The sequence below is a fragment of the Drosophila miranda genome, chromosome XL (genome assembly GCF_003369915.1).
Source record: "Drosophila miranda strain MSH22 chromosome XL, D.miranda_PacBio2.1, whole genome shotgun sequence".
NCBI lineage: Eukaryota > Metazoa > Arthropoda > Insecta > Diptera > Drosophilidae > Drosophila > Drosophila miranda.
Genome location: NC_046673.1, coordinates 22,580,621 through 22,592,692, shown reverse-complemented (window position 1 = coordinate 22,592,692; position 12,072 = coordinate 22,580,621). Strand labels below are relative to the sequence as shown.

At 45.4% G+C, this 12,072-nt stretch overlaps 4 protein-coding genes across 5 annotated transcripts; 3 read left to right on the top strand and 1 right to left on the bottom strand.

Moving 5' to 3' along the window:
• The first annotated feature begins 93 nt into the window (after positions 1–93).
• LOC108164795 lies at positions 94–2,350 on the top strand. Its single transcript, XM_017300719.2, has 2 exons — positions 94–421; positions 513–2,350. Exons 1-2 carry the CDS (start codon positions 252–254, stop codon positions 1,369–1,371), a joined length of 1,029 nt encoding a protein of 342 aa, XP_017156208.1. The 5' UTR covers positions 94–251; the 3' UTR covers positions 1,372–2,350.
• A 1,648-nt stretch (positions 2,351–3,998) lies between these two features.
• LOC108163025 (ATP-binding cassette sub-family F member 2) lies at positions 3,999–7,505 on the bottom strand. 2 transcript variants are annotated; one of them, XM_017298070.2, is made up of 4 exons: positions 7,323–7,505; positions 5,205–6,376; positions 4,585–5,121; positions 3,999–4,495 (listed from the first exon to the last, which is right to left on the bottom strand). In XM_017298070.2, the coding sequence occupies exons 2-4, from the start codon at positions 6,369–6,371 to the stop codon at positions 4,364–4,366; spliced, it is 1,836 nt and encodes a 611-aa protein (XP_017153559.1). In that variant the 5' UTR covers positions 6,372–6,376; positions 7,323–7,505; the 3' UTR covers positions 3,999–4,363. The 2 variants fall into 2 exon arrangements, with proteins under 2 accessions (XP_017153559.1, XP_033241969.1); XM_033386078.1 differs by lacking the exon at positions 7,323–7,505 and adding an exon at positions 6,767–6,933.
• A 1,088-nt stretch (positions 7,506–8,593) lies between these two features.
• LOC108164988 lies at positions 8,594–9,928 on the top strand. The gene is made up of 2 exons (XM_017301014.2): positions 8,594–9,072; positions 9,131–9,928. The coding sequence occupies exons 1-2, from the start codon at positions 8,749–8,751 to the stop codon at positions 9,773–9,775; spliced, it is 969 nt and encodes a 322-aa protein (XP_017156503.1). The 5' UTR covers positions 8,594–8,748; the 3' UTR covers positions 9,776–9,928.
• An 866-nt stretch (positions 9,929–10,794) lies between these two features.
• LOC108156133 (DNA-directed RNA polymerases I, II, and III subunit RPABC1) lies at positions 10,795–11,598 on the top strand. The gene has a single exon (XM_017287449.2). It carries the CDS (start codon positions 10,886–10,888, stop codon positions 11,516–11,518), a length of 633 nt encoding a protein of 210 aa, XP_017142938.1. The 5' UTR covers positions 10,795–10,885; the 3' UTR covers positions 11,519–11,598.
• The last annotated feature ends 474 nt before the right edge of the window (positions 11,599–12,072 follow it).

Genomic DNA, 12,072 nt, shown 5'->3' with positions numbered 1-12,072 from the left:
TCCCATTTTTTCCCGCTAATTGACTATGAAAAAGGCTAGATTTTACGGGAAAAAGTCCGGCTCGGCAACACTGCATTCGATGTTGAATCACACATATAACGGCATTTCCCAGCACTGGCAGCACCAGCCGTGGAAACTGTTTTTGTTACAACGAAATAATGCACAATTGAGACGTTTTTATAGCTGTAACCCGCCATTGCCACGGCCACGGCCACGGCCACCGCCACCGTCACCCCGGCCACCGGCACAGCATGGACAAGCTACGCAGCGGCAGTGCAGGCACCCACCAACGCACCTCCTCCCCGGGCCAAGGACCACTGGCCGAGCAACACCATGTCGAGCAGTATCCCAAAAACCTGATCGAGCAATATCTGCGTGCCTCAAATAAAATCAAAAAGTTCGAGCGTGCCGGCTTTTTCAAGTGAGTTCTCCCTTCCATTCAACCCAGCCCACCGCCAACTTCCGCCCAACTGAATTCCATATCTGACTCATTTTCTGTTGTTCTCATTAAGACGCTTTGCGCCCAGCGTGAATGATGTACAGGCGGACTTCCAGAGGCTGGCGTACAGCTTCGAGGAGTCGGGCATCATGCAGTACGCGGCCATGTGTCACATTGGGTATGCCAAGTGCGAGTCCTTTGGCGGGGCGCCGCAGCGGGAGTCGGAGGCCTATGTGAGAGCCGCCCGCGCCTTCCTGCAGGCCCACAACGAGTTCGGGCTCCTACACCTGCGCACCCAGCATTGTGGCTTCCGGGAGGGCGCCATTCACTGCTACCACAAGGCAGCGGAGCGCGTTGTGGACGGCTGCGTCTTCAAGGCGGCCATTCTCCGCGAGCTGCAGCAGCTGCAGCGGCAGCTGGACCGCACGAGCAGCTTCGCCTCGCCCACCCACCAGATCCACGACCTGGAAATGAGCGCCGACCTGAGCACGCAGCGCGAGGACTACCGCAGTGCCCTCCAGCACTACGACGACATCGTGGACAACATCTACGAGCGACGTGGGGCGCTGATGTACAGCGAGCTGCTCAGGCGTGTGGAGGTCCTGCGCCTGCTGCTGCTGGTCCACCTGAATCTGCCGCCTGCCCGGCAATCGCCCGCCCACATCAAGCTCATCGAGCACTACTACAGCCTCGCCCAGTTCGAGGCGAGCCCCTGTCCGGGATACAACAGCGAGCTAGTGGAGCGGCCCGGCGCCTTTGTGCCCCAGCAGCAGCAGTACGCCCTCGCCGAAATCATCTGTGCCTGGGTCGAGCGCAAAATGTGCGATCTGAAGCACCTACTCCGGGACTTTGCGGCCGAATTCAGTTCGGCTAGCAATGCTGAGCGCCAGCTGCTTAAACTGATCTACGCGGACCTCTCCACAGTGTACTAGCCGCGTGCGAGCACGGCTCGTCACGGCATTCATTGTACGATTACCAGTACCATGGATTGTAGCATAGTATATGATACGATACATACATATATGATTATTTTATTACAATTATTGATTAGCGTTAGCACACGTAACTAGTATCGCTTAAGTGCAACCAAGTCTACCATTCAACCTTTGAACGTGCCTACACTCGTACACGCAAGGAACGAGAAAACGAACCACAGACCAGAAGCGGGAAGCAGCAGGTAAGGGAGGAGGCGCACTTCGGCGCACCGAAGTCGATATACCCTTGCAGTTGGACGGACGACCATTTAAAGGCTATTGAGTATTGATCTGTCCCTTCTGTTCTGTCTGCTGTTGAACTTTAATACCAATAGGAATCCGATTTGTTTTTAAAAAATAACCTCCACCGCTCTTTCCTATGGCAGCTGTATGATATAGTCATCCGATTTGTAACCTATTTGGCATAAATAACAACAAATTCTTATTTCTTCGAGCTGTATGTCTCGTGAGATATCACCTCACTCCTAAAGGTTCTGTGAAATGAAGCAGGAAACATCGGGACAAATCCCCAAACAGACCGGCATCTTCCTCTTCATTACCATAATCAATATATGGTCGAAGTCGAAACAAGGCCTTGAAATAATACAAATAATAATGGCCAAGAGAATATATACTATATGCTAGATCTATCAGGAATGCAGACCATGTGCCACGCAGCATAGGGGGATGGCCTAAAGCAGAGTTTGGTTGAAAAAGAAAATAGTATGCCCCTTTAATCTTGTAATACCCGATATAGATGGTAGTGTCGGTGGTGCTTCCTCTGCAAGGGTATATATGAAAACCATGCAACAATAAAGGGAATCCGTATATGATACATATGTAAATGCGCTAACAATAAATGTTATAAGTCATCTAAAAGCACACAGATTTGAAAATTGTACAATAAAGCAAAGCAAATGGAGATTACCTCACAGAACTTGCGACTTACTTTTGGGATAATACTCGAAAAATAAAATTTGTATTAGATATAAGAAAACTAGAGACAAACGAGTATATAGATGACTATCCATTATCCCGAGCTGCTTTACTGGGAAAATTCACTTCTGGGGTAGTAGAAAAGATCCACAAAGCCCATGTAATTTCTTAACTTTGAATTATTGTAACAAAAGCTTAAAATTAAAGACCAGATAGGTAGAAAAGCACACTCTGGTACGAAAGACGGGATCTGGAATTGGATGAACGATGGAGGCCTTATGTACTGGTAAGTTATTGATATATCTCTCACTTAAGAATATAAGGTATCCATGGAGAGAACTCACTCCTCTGCCTTGAAGAATTCCAATCATATGAGTATTCGGGTGGTCAGCATCGCAGGACAAACCACCTTCCGGGGCTATAAAAGGTTCTGGAAAGTTACAGAACCATTTGAATGACCACAGATTCTGAAATGAGTAAACGAGTTTGATTGTTTTTTGGTCAATTATTTCGTTTATTACTTTGTTTCAAGCAACTGTTTGCTGTATTTCTTTTATCGCAGCAATTTCACATTTGGAGCTGATGGCTAATTGATTTGACATAACCTTTAACCTTAACATTAGCTTAGATGCTTTTTGCTTAAAATCATTCATCTATGCATAGATTGTTGCTGCTGCTGCTTCTGTTGTTGTTGTTGTTGTATGTGGGATACGGGCACGCGTATTTGTATATATCTTTGTGGCATACTCGTATATAAAAACTCTTCCAATTTGTTAAATAACCTATAAATAATATTATATGTGTTTCTGTTCTTTCTTCTTCCTGTTTTAATAGTTTTTTTGTTTTTAAACATATTTAGTTATTTTTTGTATTTTATATTTTGTATTGTAATACTCGAACGTCTCGAATACTCCATCTCGAGCGTCTCGAATTCATTCGAATTCCCCTATCAAATTTGATATATTGAATATTGAAATTTCTAAGCAACGGCTGAACGCCTGAGCCCCCCCCATCCAGCGGAATGGGATGTGGGGGATAGGCAGTATCATCTCGGTATCGTTTTTCTTCTTTGTTTTGTTTTGTTTTGTTTTGTTTACACACATTGTTGTTGGTTTCGTTTTGTTTTGTCACTCTCTGGCTTCTTAATCAGAACTTTAATTACATATAGTAGTAGTAGTAGTATATTTTGTTGTTGTATCTATTATCTTTATCTTTAACTTGATCTGTGTTTTATAGATCTGATCTGTGGTGTATATATCGTATCTATCATGTATGTATATGTATATATACTCGTATCGTTAAGGCGTAAATAAATTACAAAAAAAAAATATATATATATATATATAAATATATATTGAAACCTAGCGGAGAATTAAACGAAATTACGAATAAGCGCAAGATCACAAGCAGTTTTTGTAGTTTTTGTTTCTATCTTTTCTTTTTTTTTTCTTTTTTTTTCTTCTGTTTAGTTATTGATGTTTTGTTCCTCTCCGACGACTACTCCACATTTGATGAATGATTGGTATACATATATATATGTATTTATGTATGTATATAGCATTTATATATACGATATAAATATATATATAAATATTTATACATTTGTAATGTTTATTTTTAATTTAATTCGACACATAAAAAAGAAAAAATTCAGCTAAAAATTTGTGTATTCTTGTTGAGTTTCGGACTCTCACATGTGTGTGGGTATATGGTGTGGTTCTTATGTAGTTTCTAGTATATATATGCTTCTATATGGTTGGGGTGTGTTTACATGACTTGACTATAGCGTAGTGTAAACTCAAATCGTAATTTCGTAGGGGATAATCCTAAGGGGGGCGGAGGGCGAAGCAATCCCCTTGAGATTGTCATCGAATGGGTGTTTGTTGTATATTGAAGAGCGCAGGAGGAGCGTTTGCCTGAATGTCCATAGGGTGTGTGCGGTTGTGTGTGGTTGTGGGTGCTGTGTATGTGTTCCTTCTGTATGTTACTAATTTGTGTTCTGTGTAGCATCTGTCTACTTTGCCGCCTTGGCCTTCTTTTCGTTCTCTGAGGTGATCTTGTTCTTGAGATGATCCTTGTAGTCGAGAATGCCGCCCTTCCACTTGGTCACCGTCTCCTTTTCGCACACCCAAATCTCCTCAGCCACCTGGAAAATTCATAAAGATCGTCCATAAGCATCCCAGCATCATCATCCCATCATGAATCGCAAATTCCAAATCCCGATTGAATTCTTACCTGATTGATCAAACGGAAATCGTGACTAACTAGCACCATGCCGCCGTCAAAGTCATTGATGGCATCGGCCAGGGCATCGATTGTCTCCATGTCCAAGTGATTGGTCGGCTCGTCCAGCAGCAGGAGGTGGGGCACCTGCCAGGCGAGCCAGGCGAAGACGACGCGACAACGCTGTCCGTCCGACAGCTGGCGAATGGGGCAGACCTGCTGGCGACCCGTGAGGCCGTAGCGGCCGATAATCTTGCGCATCTCCTCCTTCTCCTTGACATCGGGAAAGGCGTGCATCATGTACTCCAGCGGACTGACATCGAGGTCGAGCAGCTCGTGCAGATGCTGGTGGTAGCGAGCGATGCGCAGATGGGAGTTCTTGCGGATCATTCCAGAGGTGGGCACCAGATCACCGTAAAGCAGCTTCAGCAGCGTCGACTTGCCGGCTCCGTTGGGGCCCACCAGAGCGAGACGTGTGTCCAAATCGATGCCAAACTCCAGATTCTTGTAGATCCAAGGCGTTTCATCGTTGTACCGGAAATTCACATTCTGCAAAGAGACACGCGAGGGATCAGAGAGATGTCTGGATAGATGCGCTGAATGATGAATGATTGATGAATCGAGGCGCTTACCTGAACCATGATCACAGGTGGGGGAACCTTGCCGCACGAGGGGAAATAAAAGTTGAGGACCTTGTCGTCGGAGACCTTTTCGGTTAGGCCCTGGGCGACCATTTTGGCGAGGGTCTTCTCCTTGGACTGCGCCTGGCGCGCCAACTTGGCGGAGCCGTGGCCGAATCTGGCAATGTAGTTCTTCATGTGCGATATCTGGTCCTGCTCCCAGTTGTACTGCTTCATCTGGTTCTCGAGTAGCTCCATGCGTGTCCGTACGAACGCTTCGTAGTTGCCGGTGTAGTACTTGAGGCGCTTGGCGGTCAAGTGAATAATGTTGGTGCAGACTCCGTTGAGGAAGTCCTGCGAGTGCGAGATGAGCACCAGGATGCGTTTGTATGTCTTCAGCTCTTCCTCCAGCCACACGCAAGCGTCCAGATCCAAGTGATTGGTCGGCTCATCGAGCAGCAGCAGATGCGGTTTCACGAACAGGGCACGGGCCAGGGCGATGCGCATACGCCAGCCACCAGAGAAATCCTTGGCCTGTTTCTGTTGCATGGCCTTGTCGAAGCCAAGACCGTGCAGAATTCGGGCGGCCTTTACCTCGGCCAGATCGGCGGACATGTCGTCGAGACGCTCGTAGATATCGATCAGCTGCTCCTGGGCATCGTCCTCCTCGCTCATGGCCAGCTCCTCGGCGAGCTTCTCGAGCTTGATGCGCTCCTCGTCCACCTCCATAACGCACTGGAGGGCGCTCTTCGAGCTGGCCGGTATCTCACGCGTCAAATGGAAAATGTCAATGTGCGGCGGAATGGGAACCTCGCGCCCGCCCAGCACGGCCAGCAGCGAGGACTTGCCGCAGCCATTGAGACCGATCAGGCCGTAGCGACGGCCGCAGTTCAGCTCCAGCATGGTGTCCTGCAGCAGCTCGGAGCCGAAGAACGTTATCGAGAAGTTGGCGATCTTGACATCGCGCGAGCGCGGATGCACGGCCAGGGAGCCGGTGCAGGAGCGGGCCTCGGCACTGATGCGGGCCTCCTCCTCGAGCTTGGCGCACAGCTTCTCCTCCTCGGTCAGTTCGCGCTCCGGCTGGCCGTTGGCCTTCTTGGTGGAGGGAATCTGTTGGATCTTCTTGTTGCGGGCATCCTTCTTGCGCTGCGCATCGCGTTTCTTTGAGTCGGAAGGCATTTTATCTGCCAATATACAAAAAATATACTACACTATTACACTTTATTTGGACTTTTGTTGCCGAGCGTTTTCTATTTTCTATTTTCTCTGGATTTCTGCCTAGATGCCAACAAAATCTGGGTTTGCTTTGTACATTAATCTGCCAAAAAGGGATAATTATTTGCTCGCAAGAGCCCCTGTTACGACAAGGTCATGTAACGCTGCACAGCAGGGTTGTCGGGCGGCCCTGCGTAATCAGGGTCACCTGCGTATGCATGTGCAGCACGCTTTCAGGCGTCCCGTCCTCTCCAGCCCCACAGCACAGACGCTACATATGTATGTATGTATGTATGCATGTAGATGTGATCCCCCACAGACCCCTTACCTACATCCACCATCCACCATCCACCACCCACCTTGCACCTGAGCAGCGCAGCGAAGCGAACAACTGTTTCAACAAATGTTTGGTTTGGTCTCAATTTTAAATTTAGACAGCGTCAGCAAAAACGGAAAAATTTCCACTGTGCCTTCGGCGTGTGCTTGCGGGTTTCACTGTTGCTGAGCGGACCACTTCGTGTTCCGCGTCGCGTCTGCTTCCCCTCGCGCGCTTCACGATGATTCACAGTTCACAGTTAGCCAAGCGCCTGCATACACTATACACTACACACAATACCAAGGAATTCCGTTGCTGCAACGGACGGGCGGAAAAGGGAAATCAGAAAGAAAATGTGCAAAAAAAATTGCAGCACTCGTGTACGTACACGGGCTAGAAAACACTACTGCCGATCTACCACCTTGCCCCTGTAGTCTATAGTCGGGCACACAAGGCAACGCAACGCAACGCACACACACACGCAGGGCCAACGGCGAACGACATTCGCAGAAACACAGCCAAAGGCAGGGGAAAAGTGCATGTGTGTGGATTGCGCACATTATTGAATTTTCTACAGCTTTGACCGTGCAATTACTTACCTTTTAACTTTTAATAAATAATAGAGGTGTCGCGAACAGGAACGGATCGAAGTCTTAAAACACAGGTTCGCAAATTATCGGCTATCTGCCTTCGGACTGGTGCTGGCGGCCGCTTAGAGGGGGGAACAGAACACACACACGCAACAGAGCAGCTGAAAGGCGTTTACACGTGTTTCGGTTTGGGATCACAGCTTTTCAGCTGGCAGCGCTGCCATTCGTGATTGCGTTGATATTTCTCGATTTTGATATTCGGCTTAGATTTACTAGCCTGCTAGAACTCTCAGGGCCAATCATATAATTTTACTCGATAAATGAATCAATTTCCTACTAGATTTTCTAACGTCAAGTACTCATTTTTATTTGAATCCTTAATAAAATAAGGTTTAAGCAATAAAAGCAATGTAAAACATGAAGCATAATTTAATTTGTACATGGTAAATACACGGTAACTACGCACGTGCTACGTACCAACTACATATGTATGTAACTATCGACAGAGACACCTGACGGAAAATGTGCTTATTTCTTGAAAAATACTGGAAATTACTAGAAAATACTCAAAAATACCATCAAAAGTATTGAAATATGAAAGGTGTGTGAGCAAGACATGGTGTAACTTATCACTGTTACACGCACGTGTTTCGGTTCGGGATCAGTGTGACCGCGGACTTACCGATAAAATATACCGTAAAATATAGCGATGAAAAAAAACTGGTTTTCCTAAATAAGCATGCAACAAACCATCATTTTCCGTGGCATATTCCCGCAATTTCTTTGTGTCTCCTAGACTTCGTCTAACTTATAATAGATTTGGAATATTTGTGCACTTGAATCTATTTCGTACATTTGATAAAATCTACTTCTGCGAGTTTTGAACTGGCAACCGTTAATATACCGAAAAGAATATAAAACCACGTAAACGGCCACCCTGCTCCGACTTTTGAAACAAGTCCAGTTGATATGCATGTTAAAAGTAATGTAAATGTAAAATGTAGAATGAAGTGCTAGCATAGGTATTTAAAATATTTTATTTAAGAAAAAAAGGTATAGAAACTTCCATACGCAGGTTTTTTGAATTTTCGCTTTCAAATCGTTCTTACATGCGTCATTTATTCTGGACTGGATTTATGGAGATCATTGGAACTGCATTTCCCAACCATTGAAAAGGTTAACCCCACCGGGAAATGTAGCGGCCAATGAAAATCTTCAGAAATTCAGTACATTTACGGTATATTTTTTAAATGAGAGCGCACATTTTGGTATATTTCTGAGGGTCGGACGTATATTTATATAGATAAATCCGATAAGTCACACTGGCTCTAGAAAACAATCAAAAATAAAAACAAGAAAAGAATAATATAGTTGAAATCTAACCAGTTAATAGCCATTCCTGTAGAGCGAAAACTGAAAACGAAAAACTGTAGCCATGACGAAATTGAGCGATGGCAGCATTTCAATCTGCAAGTTCTTGGAGGCCTACGAGCAGCAGCCTTGCTTGTACAACCCCCAATTGGAGAACTACAAGAGTCGTGTGGCCCGCGAGGAGGCCTACACCGCGATGATCGAGAAGCTCAAGGTGCCACAACTGTCGATCAACGATATCAAGCGGAAGATCAAGAGTATACGCACCGTCTACTCAAAGGAGCTGAGCACTCGCAGGCGCTTCAAGGAGCAGGGCAAGCCCTACCACACAAAGCTTGTTTGGTTCCATCTGGCCGATGCCTTCCTTTCGCATTCCCACGGCAGGAACGTGAGTACATGCATCAATAGGGTTTCCCCTTTCTAATGTACATAATCGACATCCATAGAGAAAGAAAACGCCAGCCGTGAATCCAGCAAGCAGAATCCTCTTCAATGCAACTTCGGACATCAGTATGAGCGAGGATGCCATAATGGCGGCGGTTGGTGACGAAACGGATTATGTAAGCAATACGGAAAGCACCAAACAGCATTTTGTGGCATCGTCCACTCCCAATGGTTGCAGCACTCGGCATAATTCTATGACAAATGGCTGCGGACGCAGAATGACCTACGACCTCACTGTTGATGATTCCATTTTAGAGGAAAATACACAAGTACAGGAGGAGCTCACGGGCCAGAGTCAACCAAACGCACAGCAGCAGCAGCGCACACCTGTATACACTTATCCGGGAGCAGCACAGCCTCCAGTCCGCAGCCTTCAGCCGGAGTCGGAGCAGCAGCAGCAACAGATCGATCCACCAGCTATAGCCCCACCACCACCACTAGTGGCACCTGCCGCACCACATCCCGATGATGATATGACGCACTTTGGCCAAAGCATTGGCTCGCAGCTGCGGCAGATAACCAATCCGTACAGCCGCTCCTGGGCCAAGATGCGCATCCAGCAGATACTCTTTTCCGCCGAGACCGGAAGCTTTGAAAGCTCCGCAGGCAACTTTATTGATGCCACAAATTTAATCTCTCCAGTTTAGTTTACAGAATTACAGGGTTTTATTTTTAGTATTATGGATTATGTACCAGAGAAGCTTGAAGTTACTAGTTTTATAGTTTATTCAAACGATTTCCAAAAATTACATTAGTTTATTTTTTATTTTTAATATCGAATTGCTTTAAAAAGCGAATTTTTTTTAAAGGAAATTTAAAGAAATAAAATATCCTATAATTAATCAAAAAATCACTAATCATATTTAAACCTTGAACTAATTTCTATACTTTCAAAATCGATAGCTTTGAAATTTGGCCAACAGTTCTGTAGTAAAGGTATTCTTGAAAGAGTTTTAACAATATATGAGCGGACGAACGAAAAAAAAGATTATACTGATAGTAACATCAAATTGAGTTAATTTTATATTTATGGCATGATGAATTTAGTAATAGGGTAGTGTCCATCCACCTTTCCAACTCGCTCTCGGCTCTCAGAGAGACACGCGCTAGAAAGAAATAACCGACGGATGCTCCTCGAACGAGATCAGATGGGGTGACGACGTCACCTTATTACTAAATTTATCTTGGTATATATTCTCTTCGTAGCGCGACTTTCCCTTCGTTTTTACATAAATATGTAGTTAATATGTAGCAAATGTATGTTGCCATGTCAAAAAATTTGCAGTTTGGTGTACCTTTTTTGCCTAAACCGTTTTTTATAAGCAGACCAATAAAAAAGGGTACTTTAGTTAGCCAATCTTGTAGGAAATTGATTCATCAATGGTATAAAATTCAAATAATATTCAAATCGAATATCAAATTCGAGGAATATGGTTTCCAATCCTAGACTGAGAACGATTAACCCATTGTAGACCAAGGGGTATTTTAATATGCCATCATATATAATGAAAATTGAATCATTTTATCGCAGTTAATGTGAAAGATATCGTGTTTTTCTTTTAAGCTCAAAGGAAAGATGGCATGGATCCACAAGAAGAATTTACAATCAGTAATATTTTCCGACATACCTCAAGTCGTTGAACTGTATAAGTAGAGGGGGCTGAAGTGGGCTAAGTTCATTTTTTCATCGGTATCGACAAAGTTGACGCTGCCGCGTGCTCATATTTTTTTGCAATAAAAAAATTTAGAAAATAACCATGGATGACGAAGCTGAAACCTACAAACTATGGCGCATTCGCAAGACCATAATGCAACTGAGTCACGATCGTGGATATTTGGTGACGCAGGACGAATTGGACCAGACGCTAGAGCAGTTTAAAGACATGTTTGGCGACAAGCCAAGCGAAAAGAGGCCGGCGAGGTCCGACCTGATTGTACTGGTGGCCCACAACGACGATCCCACTGATCAGATGTTCGTCTTTTTCCCGGAGGAGCCGAAGATTGGCATCAAGACGATCAAAACCTATTGCACCCGTATGCAGGAAGAGAACATTCATAGAGCAATCGTTGTGGTCCAGGGCGGCATGACACCCTCGGCCAAGCAATCGCTCGTGGACATGGCACCCAAGTACATTCTGGAACAGTTTCTGGAGTCTGAGCTGCTAATCAACATCACTGAACACGAACTGGTGCCGGAGCATGTGGTGATGACGGTGGAGGAGAAACAGGAGCTGCTCAGTCGCTACAAGCTGAAGGAGAACATGTTGATGCGCATTCAGGCCGGCGATCCAGTGGCTCGCTATTTCGGCCTTAAGCGTGGTCAGGTGGTGAAGATCATCCGTTCCTCGGAAACAGCCGGTAGATACATCTCCTACCGCCTCGTCTGCTGAGATATGTCGTCGAATGACGCCTATATATATTTTAATTAAGATTAAGAAACAAATAAAATACAATCCGAGTCGAGGCTAAAGGCGTGTCGCGAATTTGTCTGGGCAAGCCGCGTCCGTCGTTGATTCCGCGATGAGCATTGCATTCATCGTTGGCAGCACGTCCGTGGCTGGCGCTTCAGCCTGAACTCAGAGCTCCATGTCTAACGTCATGATGGGTGATCTGTGGCTGGCCTTGGCCACTCTGGAGATCAAGACCAAGCTGGACCTTCTCCATTTGATCTTTGATCGGCATTCGATTACAATGAATGAGGTGTGGTGTTCATCGCCTGCCTCATGTATTGAAGCATTTGAGGCCAATGACCAGTGAAACAATGGCAATGCTGATATCGAGAGCGCATGATTCGGACCGCCATTCGCACAATATCCGCCCGAGAGGCGCTGACCCAGAAGAGCGGTAAATTTTCTATCTTTCGCTAGCGAATTGGCCACAACAAAAATGGAAGCAAGCCGGCCATCAGCATTCAATAAAGACAAATTAAGTATAATTAAGGAAG

Excerpts from the sequence above, each read along its gene's own strand:
- LOC108164795 (XM_017300719.2), top strand. The coding sequence starts at position 252 with ATGGACAAGCTACGCAGCGGCAGTGCAGGCACCCACCAACGCACCTCC. Across the intron at positions 422-512 it reads GAGCGTGCCGGCTTTTTCAA|ACGCTTTGCGCCCAGCGTGA; the intron begins GTGAGTTCTCCC and ends GTTCTCATTAAG.
- LOC108163025 (XM_017298070.2), bottom strand. The coding sequence starts at position 6,371 with ATGCCTTCCGACTCAAAGAAACGCGATGCGCAGCGCAAGAAGGATGCC. Across the intron at positions 5,122-5,204 it reads CACCTGTGATCATGGTTCAG|AATGTGAATTTCCGGTACAA; the intron begins GTAAGCGCCTCG and ends GTCTCTTTGCAG. Across the intron at positions 4,496-4,584 it reads ATTTCCGTTTGATCAATCAG|GTGGCTGAGGAGATTTGGGT; the intron begins GTAAGAATTCAA and ends TGAATTTTCCAG.
- LOC108164988 (XM_017301014.2), top strand. The coding sequence starts at position 8,749 with ATGACGAAATTGAGCGATGGCAGCATTTCAATCTGCAAGTTCTTGGAG. Across the intron at positions 9,073-9,130 it reads CGCATTCCCACGGCAGGAAC|AGAAAGAAAACGCCAGCCGT; the intron begins GTGAGTACATGC and ends CGACATCCATAG.
- LOC108156133 (XM_017287449.2), top strand. The coding sequence starts at position 10,886 with ATGGATGACGAAGCTGAAACCTACAAACTATGGCGCATTCGCAAGACC.